The following is an 18,688-nucleotide window of genomic DNA, read 5'->3' as shown; positions in this document are numbered from 1 at the left end:
GAGCCACCCTCGTGGTCACACTGAAGATTCACATGGTCATATTTAAAAGCCAGAGGACATTAAAAAAATGATTTGATTACAAAAATTAAATTACATTAAGAAAACAATTTAATTACAAGAGAAAACAGAAGTACTTGGTCAGTGATGGAAACAGATGAAGTACCCGGGGTGCTGGCACATCCTACCTCGGGCGGTGATGATGTCAGACTGGAGTATCAGAGTGTCAGAGTGCGTGGAGTATCATGGCGTCTTAGTGCCGAGCAAGAAAGCCATTACATTGATTCAAATTTATGCCATGGATAATTCGAAAAGAACACCCAAACACACTACATAAATGAGGTGTGTCCTGTCATGATCTTGTTACTGATTAACATATAGGAGTGAAATAATTAATTATTAAAATACTGCCTGCCTCGGACAATCTCAGATCTGCTCGGGATTGTTTTACTTTCTTTTTAAGTATTTATAAATATTTATATTCTGTTAAAAATGGCACTTCAAGCCAGTCCACTGAAAACACATACCCTTGAGAACCAAAAGAAGGACACATACCACTTTACTTGATTAATTATAAAAGGGGACGTAGCAGTGCATGACCGGATGTGTGTGGGGTTTTGGCGCACTGTTTTAACACAGACAAATGCTGGAAAGGATGGGTGAGGGTTGGGAAGGGAGCGACGTCTTGCCAGGCTCATGAGGGCAAAGCCCCGGTCGACGTCAATACTTTTATAATTTGAGGTGTGATCTATGAAACTACATATCAGGAAAAAGTCAGGGAATTTGGAATTGATCAGGGAAAGTCAGGAAATTTACTTCTAATCCTAGAAAAGTCATGGAAATTAATTATTGGTAGTAATTTTAGGGGAAAAATTAATGCTCCATTTTGTCATCACGAACATGTGTAAGAATATTTTTCGTGAATATTTAATTTTTTTCACACAAAAGTATAGCATTATTTACTGTATGAATTTGGTCACTGATTTCTTTCTGCATTAGTGATTGGAACTGATAATACAGTGTGACTTCTTATATACTTGAAACAGAACACTCTTAATCAGGCCATTTCTGCACCCATGTGCAGTTATAAATATAATTACTAACCAGCAAGTTGATCCAGGTGCTGAGGTACTAATTGATGCTGAGTTCACTTCCAGAGAACTTGTGATCTGATGGTTCCGACCCTACTCCTCCTAGCTCCCCCAGACTACTGCCGATGGTGTGTTGCCTCTCACCGTATGTTCTTGTCCCTGGGACGGGCTCCAAGCACAGGACCAAGTGGTGTGTTGTGACCGCAGGAGCCGATCCTGGAGCCGCTGAGGGTACGGCTGGATGTGAAGCGCATGGTGGCGTACCACCACACGGTGGCCAGCCTGCCACCGCACAAGGATCTGCTGCTGTTTGAGGTGTTCGGTGGCGTGGAGAACGTGCGTGTGAACCTGGGGCAGCGCGACCTCGCCACGCTGCTGGCCGTGTGGAGCGACAACCTCGCAGAGGGCAGGTGCATAGGTACTCTCCGCTCCGCTATCGCTATTTGCTCCCTGCTCCTCTGCTATGCCTGTGTACTCTTCACTAGTCTACCACTGTACTGATAACCATCTCCTGCTCCTCTAGTATACACTATACACAGATAACTAGCCCCTTTCTAGCATATCACTCTGCTTCCAATAATTGTTATTTTTGTATCATAATGTTGTACACATTGTTATTGTTTGCTTGTCCTCACTTAGGAAACTTTGTGTAGTTAAAGCCTGTGCGAATATCAGTTTTTTAGTTCAAATCGAATTCGAATACGAATACCAAATTATTTTCGAATACGAATATTGAGTTCGAATAATTGGAATGAGAATTGAAATCCCATAAAATATGTTATATCTAGAGCCAAGATTATATGGTTTTATGCGAAATCGCGAATTTTCACGCGAAATTCATCCCAAACCGCGAAAAATGCGAAATGTTTTCTAACCACAAATAAACACCTCAATATTGATTTAAATCGTTAACTACCGACTATTGGTTGATTGACAAAAATTCCGTATCTGTTTGTAGAAGAAATGGTCGTCATCCAACTGCAGTGTGGTGGTTATTTAATGCGTTAATTATTCATCTTAAAAAATTAGAAGATATCACAAAAATTGACGATTTCACGAACAAAAAAAATATCGTTATCGGAGTTAGGTTAGGGTTTTTAAACGCATCTAGCCACTAGAGACCACGCAATATTAAGGCGATTGGTGCATGAAAAATATTACGACAAAACATATTGAACAGTACATATTTACTTTTTAATCTTCTTTTTAAGTTAAAATGAAAATTACCTATTTTTGTAATAATTTTTTTTACTAAGTTATGTTCTTGTAAACATATTTTTTTTCTTGCCGAACCACCAAAAAAAAAGAGAAAACTTAAAGAATGATTATCTTAAGTATAGTTCAAGTAATGATTGTACAAATAATTTGTCGGACCAAGAAATACAGAATATTCTTTTTTTAATTGTTAAATTTGCATTTGAGTTTTGAAAATTTCCATGGCTCTTTGCCGGTCTATTTTAAAATATATTTTACGAAAGAATTGCAATGAAGTTTAAAAGATACTATCTGACACACCATTGAGTCACGCATGTATTCTCGTATCCTTTTGGTTTTGAGATGACCTGACTCAAAACACATACGCTGGAGTGATATTCCTAGCACTGCGCGTGAAAACTTCATTTGCCGGGAAGAATGTCCCTGCGGCGTGGCGCAAACTGGTGGCGCTCCTTGGAACCACGTAGGCGGAGATCCGGCCGGCAGCCGCTGTAATGAGGGAGGGGGGAGGGAGAAGAATGGAGTGTAAAAGGGACAGAATAACGGGGGTAGAGGGAGGCAGGCTGAGGCGGGCGATGACACCGCGTCTCACTGTCAGACAAGGCTACGCTCTGTAGTGGATGGAGGCTATCGTCGCTCAAGCAAGGAATAGGTTATCGTGGAGAAAAATTCGTGTAGCAAAATTATTTTTAATTGTTACATTTTTGATAGAAGTTAAATACCAACACGATGCCGAAAAAGACACCATTCAGAAAGATCCGTAAAAGAACTAAACGGTCGAAGTGCATAAGAAGACTGAAGGAAAAATACAAAGAATTTGTTAATGCTGGTTTCAACTCTGTGGAAAGGTAAGATTGCAAACTTTTGAGTGTGTTCATCTTCACTAAAATTCTGCCAGCACAACATGTATGTATTATAAAATCACATTTTTAGCTGTGCAAAAGTCCTAATATTATTAATTAATTCCACAGGACATCTTCCAGTTTAACAGATTATGCTCCTGCTGCTGCTACACAGATGGAAACGTCTGCCTACGTACCACCTGTATGCCAGGGCGATCACGACACCACCAGCGGTAACGTCCAAAATATAACCGAGTAAGTAATTTAATTACATAATTTCGTATAGTGCTTGTTACCTAAGCATGATGCGAGGATCGTGCTGTTAGTGTTATGTAAGGCACAGATGATGGGTTCGAGTACCACTCTGACTGAGGATTTTGAGGCTCCCTCAGATAAAGTCAGTGTGTAGTGTGTAAGTCATCTTACAATTAGTTTATCAGCATTATAAATTAGAAGTTAACAAGCAAAAAAAATATTTGAAGCGGATGCAAAAAAAATGCTGCAGGTTGTGTAATTTTACTCAAAAATTCCTTGTGTATCAAGAAAATCTAAATGTCTTTCGTTCAAACTTGTTCATGCATAGACTTATTTATAAAGAAAAAAGTGTTTTGTTGTACATGTTTTAATTCCCTATTTTGCAATTCAATTTATATGTAAATAGATTGGTCGATTTGTCAGAATGCTTCTTAGGTAACTTATTGAGTGGTTGTGGGTTCCAAACCTCCTATCGCGTTATATAACTATGAAATAATCCGGTGACAAAATGTTAGAGAACCTCATAATCATGGTTGACTGTCATACATTGACAGTGATTTATTCTCGGTTTAAAAAAATAGCATACACTGTCTGTATAAATGCACTTCATGTAAGTTAACTACTAGCCGAAAATGAAATTCACCCCTGCATTAAATATGTATCAACATATACTCGTTAATATAAAAATAGTCTGGTAAAATTACCCATTCATAGAAATTTAACACTTTTGATGGAACTTTTACTTCTGCATAGAGTGAAAGAATTCACGAACTTTGTAGGTGCAAAAGGACACTAACATCGGTGGAATCTCTGCTGCCGCAGACTATTGTGTAAATTTACACAACTTTTTCACAGTTTATCGTGTTCCTAGTGATCACATACAGTAGCATTATAAAATTCATTATCAGTATTCTAAAGCACCAACTCTCTAAATCACCTGGTATTCCACTACACTTAAAATATTCAAAGTAACCATCTGAAATCATGCAAAGCTTTGGTGGGAAGCTGGGTAAGAATGTAATAACAACAGCCGTTCACTCATTGATGACACCAAGCTAGCACAGTCGTCCGCCACCCTCGCCAACACAATAAAACCAATTTTTAGACAGCAATGAATTGCGAGTCGGTTACGCATAAGAAGAGTTGTTTTTTGGTTATTAGCATTTTTTTTCAACGAATAAATAAGTAATTAAGCTGCAGCAAAAAAGTTCACTGTACTTAGAGAAGCAGGCACATGGAAATCGGATGTTGTGACAACTGTATCTCGCAAGGCGTATTAAAATAAACATAGTGTTAAAACGTGGAGTGACACAGACTAAGTAAAATTCGTTTTAAATTGTATGTTGTCGTAACAGTTCACTGTGATAAATAAAAGTTTCAAATGACAGACGTGTGATTAAACTGATTTTTTTTTCAGCGAGGATATTTCTGGATTGGATTGCTCATTCTTGCCAAGTGAAGAAGTATCGAATGTTGAAATTCTTCCAAATGAAACTGCTGAAACTGTGACAATGAAAGAAAAAATCGTTCAAGGACGTCGTTTTGTAAATATGAGTCACATGTTAAACCAACTCACCTCTTTAGCTACTCATGTGCTACAGTGCACAACAGGTCGCTTTGAATTTCAGTCCGAAAAAAGAATTGGCATTGTCAGCTACTTCACTTATAAATGCATGATGTGTGAAAAAACAAGAATAATTTCAACGGAAAAAGAAGAAGAGGAATTAAATGATTTATTTGTGTGGGGATCATTATCAGTTGGGATTGGACACCAACAAGTAGAAGAAATGATGGCAGTAATGGAAGTCCCTGTAATGAGTAAACGGAAATGGACGAGACATGAACAGCGAGTTGAAAAGGTAGGAAAAAGCACTATGGTTTGTTTTTTATTTTGCATAATATAAATATTGGTACCTGGGCGACCGAGCATCGTTCGCGTCTTATATTTTTTGCTTTAAAATCGCTTTTATTCAGGGAAGATACCTATTAAGATAAACTTTAAAGGCAACACGTTTACTAAATATAAATTTTCATCAAATAGTTAGAGCCGATTCGGAGTTGCCCATATGTGTGTCTATATATAGGGCCTACATATACACATACACACACAATAATTGCTCATTTAATAGTACATATTAGATGATTTTTCTGCAGAAATAAATATTTTTTGTCATTGGCTGTAATGAATCAAAATAAAGGTAACAGCAACAACTAACCTGTTATTTATATTTTTAGGCATGGGAAGACAAACTGGAAAAATACATGCTTGCTAATGGAGTCCAAGAACGTGAAATCGCTCTAAAGAAGGGCAACATAGATGAAGATGGAATCCCTTACATTACAGTCTATCAAGATGGCGGTTGGTGTACAAGATCATACGGCCATGGTTTTACTGCAAAATCAGGAGTTGTAAGTATTTGTTAGAATTTTTATATATATTGTTAGTGTTTATTTGTAATGGCTTATAATGTTTCTGCCAAAATTATGCAAGTAAAGTTTCGTAGAAAATAAATCTAACTAATTTCAATGTGTTTACTACCCAGAACTCGAATCCACATACTTTAAAACAATAAAACAATTTCAAATACCCATTTATACGCCTGTTTTGTACACATTTTTTGTAATGTAATAAATACATTTTTTTTTTGCAAATGCAATAAGCTAAAAAATTTCTGTACACAATTAAAATTTGTTGCTATCCTGTGAATTTTCCTGCTGTTACTGTCAAGAATCAGGTCAGCTCAAAATAATACTAGCATTATTATTTCTGGTTTTAATCGTATATGTTATTTTAAAACAAGGTAAACTATATTTTTTACATACGGAGTAAGGAAGGGTCACTGAGTGTTAAATGTAGGCGTGTCTGATAGCTAAACATATGCGGCGTGAAGACCAATGGTGGTGGTAGCCGTGTTTAAACTCGTGAAAACTCTTTCCCTCCATCTCAAACTCCACACTAGCAGACACTTTACAGTACACTCATTGCACGACTATAGCCTATTATGTGATAAAGGTTTCCTATTAATTTTTTTTCGAACCAAATATTTAATTTAATAAATACGTTTAATGTTAAGGGAAATTCGTGTCATATGAAAGCTCTATGCTAGACATTCCGTAGATTTATAACTTTTACATCGTTATAATTTATCATTATATCACTTCTTAATAATTAAATCAAATTGCGACTTGGATATATATATATATATATATAACTATATTCCTGCATTCTAACAATAAAATTACGCACATAAGGTACACAAAAACTGTTTTCAACCTTTTTTTTTTCCATTTTCCCAACATAATGCGTTTCCATTGAGTGTGTCACAGGTAGAGAGCTGTCGGCGGGCGTCGCAAATCATTCGCAAGTGGGCCAGAGCGACGGCTCCAGAGCTTCACACAAATATGAATAGAGTCACGGCCTCAATGTTAGAGCCATGACTCAAAAAGTTACTGAGGACGGAGTCGGTAACCACTTAATCTTACATTAATTGTATAACACCAATAAATACACTTAATCTTAAGAACTGCATTGTTATTTAATTGAACTATGCAATTGAAACTTTATCACATGTACATACAGAAACATCTGTTTTTCTTAGTACCACAAGCCGCAATAATGAATTTTTACACAACTTTCGCCTCTGTTTGTTTATTCCAAACAAAGAGCTTAATGACAATGTTTTTATTTTTTATATATTTCCTATTTATATTTCATTTTTTTGCAGGCTTGCATAATTGGAGCCGAAACTAATGGTTTGCTGTACGTTGGAATACGCAACAAGTATTGTTATATATGTAACAACCAAGAAAAACCAGGCAGCAAATCCAGGCCACATAAATGCTACAAAAATTATAAAGGAACTTCAACAGGAATGGAACAAGAAATTATTGTACAAGGTTTTAAAGAAAGCGAATCTATGCATGGGGTACGTTATTTGTACATTATCAGTGACGGTGATTCAAGTTCGTATCTGAAGATTCAGCGAGGTGTTTCATATGGTAGACATGTAGTGAAATTGGAATGTGCCAACCATATGATAAGAAACTACACTAGCAAACTTCATGCCATTACCAAGGATACCACTCACGTCATCACTGCAAGGCGTCAATTGTCCCAGTTAATTCCTCGATTGAAGAGAGGGGCACGAGCAGCTATTGCTTCTGCAAATAAAGAGTGCAATAGTACTATGCTGCAAAAAGATTTGAAGAATGGTCCTTACCACGTATTTGGCGATCACGAGAATTGCCGAGACACATTTTGTGTCAGGAAAGGTACGGGCGAGATAAACAATGTTCCAATTATGTCTGCAACAACTATATGGCCAGCTATAATGAAAGCACTAGACCCACTCATTACCAAGGCTGACAAGTTGTTAGGTAATAAAACAACTAACCAAGCAGAACGCTTCATGAGTTTGATTTCAAAATTTTCCGGTGGCAAACGGACAGATGTCTCAAAAAGTGGTCGGTACAAAAGGTGCTGCTTGGGTGCTAGTCTGTCACACATCAAAGGTCCGAACTGGCACCTTTCACCAGTAAAAACTCTATTAGGTCGTAGCCCAGGTTCAGTGACAAAGCGAGTTTTAAATGCACGCGCGACAGCTGTTGAAAGGAATCGCAAAAGAAGGTTATCTGACAGTCGTATATCTGCCAAAAGATAATGTGTATTTTCTCAGCCAGATTGTGACTATGGACCCGAAGCTGCCCAACCCGATATTTCTACAGAGGAAATGGAGAGAAAGAAAACGAAGGTCTTGAAGCGGCTCGAAAGTTCAGTTTCTTCCGAACATCTGTGTCATGAACTGGAGAGAAATACGGTCGGCCAACATTGTAATGTTGCTTGGAGGGAAGCAAGACTAAACAGACTGACTGCATCGTCATTCTCTAAAGTTTGCAAAATGAGATGTGACACATCTTGCCACAATATGGTGGTTTCAATAGTGAACCCCAAGGATATCAACACAGGCGCAATACGGTACGGACGTATGCATGAAAGTACCGCAATTAAAGCTTACGTAAATAAGTTCCAAAAAAAAGTGTCCCCTTGTGGACTTTTTGTTCACCCATCGTACCCTTATCTTGGAGCAAGTCCGGATGGAACAGTTGAGAACGACACTATCATTGAAGTTAAATGTTTCCCTTCCATCAACAACCTTAAAGTTAACAATTCTCCTGTAAAATCTATACGAGAGGCTTCCAAAGTAAAAAACATAGGTGTTCACACTAACAGTGAAGACATGTTGGAACTGAAAAGAACACATCCTTTTTTCTACCAAATTCAAGGACAATTGAATATTTCGAAAAGGAAGCAGTATGTGCTGATTTTATTTTGTGACTTTGATACCGAATTCGTACACGTTCAGTGCGACGAGACCTTTTGGAAAAAAGACATGCTTCCGAAGTTAGAACGGTTTTACTTTAACTGTGTTCTTCCTGAGATTGTTGACCCGAGGAATGTTCGTGGACTGAAATGCAGAGATCCTGAATACATAGAAGAAGCAAAGTCAAAGAAACTTAAAGAAGTGAAGACATTTTAAAATTTATTAGTTATGTGACACTTTTTGTTCTTGAATCTAATTAGTTTTATTATTGTTAGTATATAATTTGTTGTATTTGAAAATTTAATCAGTAATTTAGAGAAAGCAATCCAGACTAATAATACATATTTCTCTTTTAAATACGTTATGTTTTCCATGGACTTGTGGTGTAATCTCCAGACTACAGTTAAAAATAACAGTCTGAAAGTAAGTTCATTCTATGTAAAATTTCTAGAAGGTGGAGAAACAGAAACAAACATTTGGAAGTGGTGTGTTATCAGTCTTGGGATGTACATGTAGTGCTGCACACTATATTAAAATGCTTTAACAAAATTAGAAATAAAACTGTTCTTAATTTAAGTACACATGAGTCTTTATTTTACTGTTTATTGTAATGTCATTATGTAACCACTGCACTGTATTTTTTGGAAGGCTTGATAAATTAATAGAGGTTCACACTTTTTTCTCTGCGGTATGCTGCGAATGACATTTTCGACTTTTTGTGGTAAGCTAAGATTCCTATACATGTCAAAGTACGTGTGTGCCTTTAAATACAATAATTAATATCTATTTTACTATGCAAATTGTGCATACCTTCAATATTAATTAATAAATCTAACTTTCAACAATGTCAAATAAGTACTTCATAAATTACAAATTGATCATGGAAAATATATTTCTATGGGCTAAAGAAAATGAGTGCTTGCATATATTCAATTTATGTTCATGTTCATATAATGTATGTCCTTTAATTTTTAATTGTTAGTAATGCGTGGCAGTGTATGGCATATATACCTATGTACAAGTTTTGTACCTGTCGTGCAATATTAATTATTTATTGTAACCTGTGAATGCCAATGTTGTTAGCAATAAAAGAAAATAGTAAATTAAAAAGCTTTACGCTAACAACCTTCCAACCCAACATAGTGATTGTGTATCCTCCGCAGTTTGGTAATTTAATGATGGATCAATAACAGAAACAATTTTTTAGGTTAAGAGTGTAGTTATGAATTTTTATTATGAGTAAATCAAATTCTAGTGAAATATGTACTTATTTTACACTTGCCGACGCTCAGCGAGTTAGGTGCAAGTGAATATTCACGCAAAGGATTAACTTTAACCACTATGACTAATCATTTTATGTCTATGCATAAAAAGAGTTAAGTGAATAGAAAAATAGTGAGAAAGAAAAAACATCCTTTATTTTCGATATTTAGTCTTCAAGTGTTATATATTATATAAATATAAAGTCTTTAAAGAGGAATTGGTAACAATATTTGAGCTCATTTACGATATCGAATTTCTTAGCTCTCACCCATATTTCTTGAATTCGATACTAATAGCTTTATAACAATAGTTGCATACAGTTTTTATATTTCTAAATTAATTTCATTTAATTGTAGACTTTTGCAATTGGTGTCAAATATTGTAAACTGGCTATTATTATGAAAAAAATTGGTCTGAAACAATTATTAAACGAACAACAATAACAGCGGGAAGACAAAAAAATATGGACGAAAGGAAAACGATAAAAAATATTATTACCGTAGTAGCCACAGTAACAGTTGCTTTGAAAATTCATGCAGACCTTTTAAATATTATCCACATATGTCTTCCAAAAAATGTTTGTGTACGACTAACTATTACTGTACGGATAGAAAACAGAGAGGGTGGAGGAAAAAACGTAACTCCACTATTAGACACAGTATCAAATCAATTAAAATTTTTAATCATTTAAAATATTAAAACGAAAAATTTTCTAAACCAATTTTTGATACGCGCATTTTAGCTGTACGTAATGAAAAAATAAGTTTTGAGGGATTGATAAATTCTAACCCTCTTAGCAGGTATAGTTCAGCAAATCCATCCAAAGTTTTTAAACGTTCTAAATATTATACAAAAATATTGTCTGAAACAATTATTGAACCCTTACTGCTATGGGTGACCATAATACGCACGCGAAACAACACCTTTACGCCCTTAGTACATACAGTTAGAGCCATTTAAATGTTTGTTTTAATATTTTAAATATAATCAAAACATACGAACAACGATGGAAAAAAAAGGTAATATGGACAACATAACGACAACACCGACTAACACGGTAGGATTCCAATGACAAAACTGTTGCGACGTTTCGGGAACTGGCCTATGTTCCAGAGGCGTAGCACAGGTCACTAGCACCCGGCGCGGATCCCAGATTTGCCGTCCTCTTATTTTTCTAATTGATTATAAAAAATTGGGGCATGGTAATTATTGAATAACAGTAACCTTAAATTTGAAAATGACATTTTTTGACATATGAACAACATGTTTGTAAAAAAATTAATTTATAATATTGCATTTTATTCTACAGGTAAACAAACATGACAGAGATGGCAGAATACCTATTAAAAAAATTACAGAGAAAACGTAATGCAATAACGATAGGAGAAAGAGAAATCGCCTACATAAAACGAACAGCTCTGCAAACTAGATACGCAGAAATTCAATATGTACGCTACGTATAGTTTCATATGAAGGCCGCGAAATAGTTTGTGTTCGTTTTTCGCTTTTTTCTCAAAGTCATCGATACCTTGTAAGACGTATCAAATTGAAACACGATTGAATAAAATAAAGAGATACGCTCAGTCATTACGGCGAAGTACAAAGAATTGGCAAGGAGAGATGTTCGTTTAAATTAAAATTGAAACCAAATAAGTTTCCTAAGTATTAGTTATTGAGAAACCTTGCAATATCCATGCATTGAATATTGTACATGGATATATGGGAATAACAAGAAAAAATTTACGGGGAAATCCTTGAAAAACATTAACTTTATGTTACCGCCACCTGTGAAATGCCGCCCCGGCCAAAGTGCCGCCCTCTCCGCCCCCCCCCCTCCCCCCCCCCCCCCCACACAAATGCTACGCCACTGATCTATTCCCATTATCAGTCTGTTTGTGCCTGATGACTTTACTGCGCGTTTTTGGTGATACGCACAATGTCTACAGCAGTAAACATAGGCATATATTATAATATACTATATATACATTTTATATTAAAAATAGATAGGTATTTATATTATAACACAAGCATAGTCGACTCTAAATAAGTCAAAATTTCATATGTTCAGAATTTTACAATGGTTGTGTTTATGTCTTCGTTTGCCATTGAGGGTCGAACGAAAGTAAGGCTGGCTAAAACCGGTTATCGCATCACGGCTGTGCGCTGCGAGGATTCTGACAGGGGATGGGGGAGAAGGCCCTTCGTGGCTTGTTTCCCTCTGTCCGCTCCGCGGACAAATGTGGGGAGGGAGAGAGAGAGACTACGATAGTTTTGCAAGACGTTCCAGCGATGTCTGCTAGATCGCAGGCCGCGGAGCAACTTCGACACCCCTCACCCACGAGAGCTGTCTCGCCACTAAATTGTGATATCTCACCCGCTAGCTTATATACGATCCGGCTGACTATATAGTATTGATAAGCAAGCGTTTATGAAGCAAATAAGCCAATTTTCAGCTTATTCTGACGCATGACTGTTTTTCACCCTGCACCAATCGCCTTAACAACTGATGATCGTAAACTTAAAATTATCAAGTTAACAAACACAACAACGTGAAAAATCTCAGCGCCTTGTTTGCTGTATCCTTTGAAAAATACACGTGAAAAAATACTGCATTCATTAAATAAATACGTATGAAAATAAAATAAAAGCGAACATTGATATTTAATGATCACTTAATATTTAATGAAATTTCACTAACGCAATTTTGTGTGCTTGTTGAATAAGCAGTTTACCATGAAGCCTTCATTTTCATTTCACACTTCACAGGCGAGAGTGCCAAAATCGTAACATAATCGAAGTTTTCCGATCGCTAATGAAAAAGCACAATATTGCAAGGATTTATTTATTTTACGGTCATTAAATATTTTAAATAACGCTTACCTACCCAACCCTCCCGGAAAATAAATAAAAACATTTATTTCACTGACCTGACATAACCTAACCTTTTACTTCGGGTTGAGTATATGGCTCTCTCGCCTGTATAAAGTAGGCTTCCCGCGGTTTATTTTTTCGCTAAAACTTCAGTAAATACTAGTTTTTGGTACCTCCGGGCTTTGTTTACAAATGACGTGCATAAATGAAAGCTAAATTTCTTAATCATGCCGAAAAATAAAGCTACTGCGGCATCACGTGCTGACGAGTTTAATAATGAGGGATTATATGTCAGTGACGGAAAAATACTTTTCTGTAAATATTGTAATTGCCGTTTGGAGCATGAACGTAAGGACACGGTAAACAAGCACATAATTAGCGACAAACATGTAAAAGCTAAACGATCCCCATGCACTTTGAAACGACAGCTTTCTATCCCAGAAGCATGAGTGGTGCAAATATGCGCAAAAAAACAAAAGGAAGATTTTGTTCTCGAAACTGTTGAAGCCTTTGTAGCTGCAGGTATTCCTCTTGAGAAACTTGACAACAGCAAGCTGACTGCATGGATGCAGAAGCATGTAAGTGGTGCTGGTGATCTTCCAACAGCGGATTGGATGAGGAAAAAGTACATTCCCCTACTTAGAGAGAAAAAAGAAGTGGAAATCAAGCAGCAGCTCTTGGGGCAAGATGTGGTCATACTCGCAGATGAAACCACTGACAAGAGTAATAATTGTGTTTTCAACATCTTGTTTAAAATTCTGAAACCAGGTGCTGAACAAGATGTTATCTTAGGGGCTTCTTGTGTCCTTGATGCAGCAAATGCTGTTTGTTGTTCTCGGGCAGTGATTGATGTATGCTCCAAATATGAAGTCAAGGAAGAAAACATAATTGCGTATGTTACAGATAGTGCCAGGTACATGACAAAATCTGCTGGTACCCTTGAAGGTGTATTTGGTGACCACATGTACCACATACAATGTTGGGCCCATAAAGTAAACAAAATGAAAGCGGATTATCCTGAATTTGCAGCTGCTGCTTTAAAGTTAATATGGATACCTGCAACGAATGTGGACTCAGAAAGATCTTTTTCTAAGTATTCTGTAGTTGTAAGTGACAGAAGAAGATCTCTAAAACCAGAGAATGCTGAACTGCTGACAATGGTGGCTTTTTCCTGAGCTTAATTTTATTGCATTTATAGAACAAAAGTTTAACTGTAGTTTCTATTTTAATTAATTTAGACTCTCTCCTGAACTCAGGAACAGTACTTACCTGCATAAGAATACTGAATAGTTCAGTTGTTAATTTTTTATGTACTCTCAACATAGTATTGTTTAATGTGCATATCTTAAGTCTCTAACCACGAATTATTGAAGCATTTGATCAAGGCAGCTCTGCTAGGTGTGTACATGTTATTACATGTGTTTTAATTTTTTATGACGATAAAGACGAAATCCACAATTCTTAATGACGAAAAGTCCTTTTTCATAACACCATAAAATCTTGGCTCTAGTTATATCACATCACATTACAATATGATAACAGGTACATATTTACTGATACAATGTATGTAGAATCAAAAAACTGACAGTACTTAAAATTTTAAGGTTCTCCAATTTTATAATTAGTTCGTGTTAAAAAAAGTCTTGTCACATCACTACATATTAGCTAATTTAAATTTTTGTGGAGAAACACAAGCTGCTCTACATTTTCGGGGAGTAGACTCTCTTCTGCACGTCACAATGTTGCCAGCTGTTGAGAAAAGTCTCTCACTGCACACTTGTGTGGCAGGTATAGGCAAGTACTTTCTTGCTACCACAGCTATGTTTCGGAAACAAGTGCGCCCCTTCTCTAACCAGAAACTGAAAGGATTTTCATTCTTTCGGATTAAGGGTGCTGCCAGATATTCATTTACTTCTCCTTGGATAGTTTCTTTGTAGCTTGCAAGCGTAGACTGAGCTGCTGTTGAAGGTATCACGTAGGTCCACAGAGATGACTTCTTAATAGGCATTTCACTTGTAGCCTCACTTGTCTCAGTTATAGTTTCAGCTACTGTGTTCAGCTTACACAGCTTACACAGCTTACATACCACCCTGCACAACTTTTCAACCCATATTTTTTTTTTAATTTTCATCCTCAATTAGTGAATCTTTGAACCATGGATCTACCATCATAGAAAACACATTTACTTCACAATCTTGGTCACCATGAAAGGTGATCGCAAGCTTTTAAGTAAGTTCTTGGCAAGAGTTACTGCTTGCTCTTCATCAGAAGTATAATTTGCCAGCTTCTTCTCCATGCAGAAGAGAATGGGAAAAATTAGCGAACTAGTAGGGAAACTACCGTGTTTTCTCGTATAATCGTCATACATTTTATTCTAAAATCAAGTTTGAAAAGTAGGGGAGCGATGATTATGCGTAAAAATTTTTTTTCATTAGGTAAAGTTATTCATAAAAACGAAACCCGTTCATGGAAGGTACGTTTATTTAAAAAAAGGTGGAGTATACAAGAGCACTCCAAACAATCTATATTAATAATTCCTTAAACGAAAATCTTTCTTCAACTTTAAATAGAAAAACCAAAACTCTAACGCGAATGCAAACCACTTGAATCTGACGTGAACTAACGTGTTGTAGTACACACTTGCCACGAAAGAATGTGGGCTGTCAAATGTAGTTAACGCGGCACCTGACAGAGAGCGCACGTTGCATCCAATCGGCGAGATATCGATATTCGACTACGTGCGCGCGCTCTATACGGGAAGCAACATAAAACCAAACATGAATGATGCGCTGGCTACATTTTTATAAGTGGTACGCCGCGGTAACACAGACAATCAGATAAAGGAAATACCATTTTAAAACGTCTTTAAAAGAAAATTTACACTTCAGACAACTTTGTATTTCCGTTAATTAAATAAATAATTGGTAATGACTGAAATTAAATTTTAGATTATACCTACACCACTGTGACGCAGACAATCAGATAAAGGAAATAACGTTTAAAAACATATTTATAAGAAAATTTACATGTCAAACAATTAGGTATTTATCCGTTAATTTATTAAGTAAGTGGTAATGACCAAATAAATATTAGATAACTACTTTAAAATACATTGTTTTATACGGAAAAGATACCTACACAAAGCGCTGGGCATCTACTAGCGGGACCAAAAACATTATGCGACGTTTACGCGAGAAGTTTTTTTATCCCAATTTTGACAGCCTTAAAATATGGTTGCGACGATTACGCGCATGCGACGAATATGCGATAAAACACGGTATCTGAACTGACCTCTTTAGTAGCTTCTGCAAGAGGTACCAAAACATCAACAACAGCCTTGCAGAGATTCCATTCATTCTGAGTGAATGAGTCCAAATTAGTTCCTTGTAGAGCTGCCCCAACTGATTCTCTAACCAAAATAAGTCTGGCCAGCATGTCACGTTCCGAATTCCACCTTGTTTCAATATCTTGAATTTATTCAAGAACAGGTTCACCTAATCTCTTTTGCTTTTCATGAATCCTATCTCTTGCTGAAGTGCTTCGTGAAAAGTACCCCACTATGGACCTTGCTTTCTGGCACATATTTTGAAGTCCTTCTGTTTCCTTCTTGGCATCTCCAATTGCCAGCTGCAAAGTATGTGCAAAATAAGTTCGTGATTTGCAATTTATTTTTCAAGTGCAGCTCTAAAGTTACGAGCATTGTCTGAGACAATAAACAGTGGGATAGTGTTTCCTTCACTTAATATGTCCCATTCCTCCAGAGTTTCAACAATAGAAGCTTTTATGGAAAGTGCTGTATGAGCACCACTCAGTTTGCTGACTTTTAGGCAGTTAGACCGGTAATTAAAAGGCGTGTCTACATTATGGCAAGTGAGAGACATATAAGAATCTGAGGTTCTTGATGTCCATGAATCTGTTGTGAATGACATTGACTGAATATCTTGGATATCATTAGCCAATGTTTCCTGCATTTTACTTTTGCATTTTTGGTACAAATTTGGAACAATACTACATTGAGAATGTTGTACGGCTTGGAACAGTGTATTTGGGTTGTGCTTCCTCCAACTTTGCCCTAAATCCTGGTTCATCTACAATGGCAAAGGGATGCATACATTTTACAATGAAATCTGCTACCCTGTCAGTTAGTTTTTTTCCATTAAGGTTTGAAGGCTCCAACTTGGTTGGCTAAATGAAGCTGGAAATTGTTGACTGTGTGTGTGATGAACCTGGAGAAGTCTCCATCTGTGTCCTTGTAACCTTAAGTTTCTTGACTTGTGATTTATAATCTGAATATTCATCATAATGTAGCTGCAAGTGGTTAATCATGGTTGTAGTTGTCCCTGAAAAAGTGGAAAATATATTTATACAGTATGAAAAACTTATTAGAATTTTTTTAAATTTTATTACATAGAAATTAAAATTAAAAATAGAACTGCATGATTTTAACTGAGATAAATATTGCAATTGTCATAAATCCACTTATTTTTTTTAAAATTAATTTCACTTAAACATATTAAGATCAGATCTATAATTTGTTTCAAGCAAAAAAAGTTTTGAATTCTTGAATGTTTAAAAGTTTTCAATGCTATGAATCTAGACATCTACCATTTTCATGAAATATCCATTTACATCATTATAAGTGTCTTGAATGTGTTTAAAATTGTGGTGCTTAATTTTAAAAATATTAAAAGTTCCAGACTGAAATAAGGTGTGAGATTTTTATTAGGTTAACAAAGGGTTCAGTTCTGTTATTATCTACATAAGCACACTTTAGCACAAAGGAACAATACTTAAAAACTACACTTGCCAATCACAGATGTGCTAACCTATCCATGTGATAACAATGTAATCCTTTATCATATTCAAGGACTGTTAAAAAAAATCATCTAGGTAATTTCATGCATAGGTGATGGATCTTTTACGTTAATGACTATGATATAAATATTTAATACATACCCTTTGGAGTTTTCAAACGTTTCTTGCATCGTTTGCAAATAGTTTCTGTTTTACTTCTTTGCGACTTTTCAAAAAATTTCCAAATCACAGATCGTCCCACTGTTGGAACATCAGCCACTCTGTTGTTCACTGTGCAAGTACTTATAAGTAATGGCTATGTATGCCACCTTACTATTGCACAAATGATAAAATCTCAGCAGTCAATGTTACTATAAGACACACTCACAAGGTACTGTATGTGTACAGCAACTACACTTCATAAATACGCTGTGTGGGAATGGAATTTCATTTCCTGTAATTCGGGCTGGGAAATAATTATTTCTCATGGGAATCAAAATAGGATCTGAAAAAAAAAAAAAAAAGAACTTTAATAAACACCCTCCTAGTGTAACTTTTTTTTTTTTTTGACGATCGGGACAGGATAATTGCCTGAGCTGTCACTACGTGAGGAATTTTGGAAGGGGGGGATGGTTTTGAAGGGGGGGGGGGTTTGCTGCCTGCATCCGGTCATTTACTGTGTATTATCCTATTGAAAAACATTGACGTAGCATGTTAGGCTTTTGGAGTCTTTGCTGTGAGTATGCGGCCAGATGTTTTCCACGTGGTCTGTACAAATTTCTTTCTCTTCGCCGTCACGTTCGGAACAAAATTACAGTGCTGACAAACCATGTTTCACCCTCTAATCTGAAAACTGTCACCTAAAACACCCTGGTCGTGTGGATTTTACAGACATGTATTTATCTTTATCGGTATGCTGACAGTTCAAATCTATTTTAAAGGACTTGACAACATTCTTCTATATAAAATACGTTAGTTATCGCTCCGAATTACTGTGTTCAAACGGGCTTTATGTGGCCAGATGTAGTGGAATAACTCC

At 36.2% G+C, this 18,688-nt stretch overlaps 2 protein-coding genes across 3 annotated transcripts in view; both read left to right on the top strand.

Moving 5' to 3' along the window:
* The window catches only part of LOC134539961 (intermembrane lipid transfer protein VPS13A-like), a 392,760-nt gene that overhangs the window by 188,139 nt on the left and 185,933 nt on the right, over positions 1–18,688 (top strand). Inside the window, exon 25 of the mRNA XM_063382355.1 lies at positions 1,296–1,506. Within this exon, the coding sequence (XP_063238425.1) occupies positions 1,296–1,506 (211 nt within the window). The remainder of the gene's footprint in view (positions 1–1,295; positions 1,507–18,688) is intronic.
* LOC134539968 (uncharacterized) lies at positions 2,371–11,702 on the top strand. 2 transcript variants are annotated; one of them, XM_063382368.1, is made up of 5 exons: positions 2,371–3,151; positions 3,275–3,400; positions 4,818–5,259; positions 5,636–5,809; positions 7,126–11,702. In XM_063382368.1, the coding sequence occupies exons 1-5, from the start codon at positions 3,033–3,035 to the stop codon at positions 8,059–8,061; spliced, it is 1,797 nt and encodes a 598-aa protein (XP_063238438.1). In that variant the 5' UTR covers positions 2,371–3,032; the 3' UTR covers positions 8,062–11,702. The 2 variants fall into 2 exon arrangements, with proteins under 2 accessions (XP_063238438.1, XP_063238446.1); XM_063382376.1 differs by having other exon boundaries at positions 2,371–5,809.

This window comes from Bacillus rossius, chromosome 1 (genome assembly GCF_032445375.1).
Source record: "Bacillus rossius redtenbacheri isolate Brsri chromosome 1, Brsri_v3, whole genome shotgun sequence".
Taxonomy (NCBI): Eukaryota; Metazoa; Arthropoda; class Insecta; order Phasmatodea; family Bacillidae; genus Bacillus; species Bacillus rossius.
Note: the sequence above shows the minus strand (reverse complement) of the source record. Positions and strands in the feature narration are given on the sequence as shown.

Bases quoted from the DNA above. Each gene is read 5' to 3' on its own strand.
- LOC134539968 (XM_063382368.1), top strand. From the start codon at position 3,033: ATGCCGAAAAAGACACCATTCAGAAAGATCCGTAAAAGAACTAAACGG. The intron at 3,152-3,274 runs GTAAGATTGCAA...TTAATTCCACAG, and splicing joins GGTTTCAACTCTGTGGAAAG to GACATCTTCCAGTTTAACAG. The intron at 5,810-7,125 runs GTAAGTATTTGT...ATTTTTTTGCAG, and splicing joins TTACTGCAAAATCAGGAGTT to GCTTGCATAATTGGAGCCGA.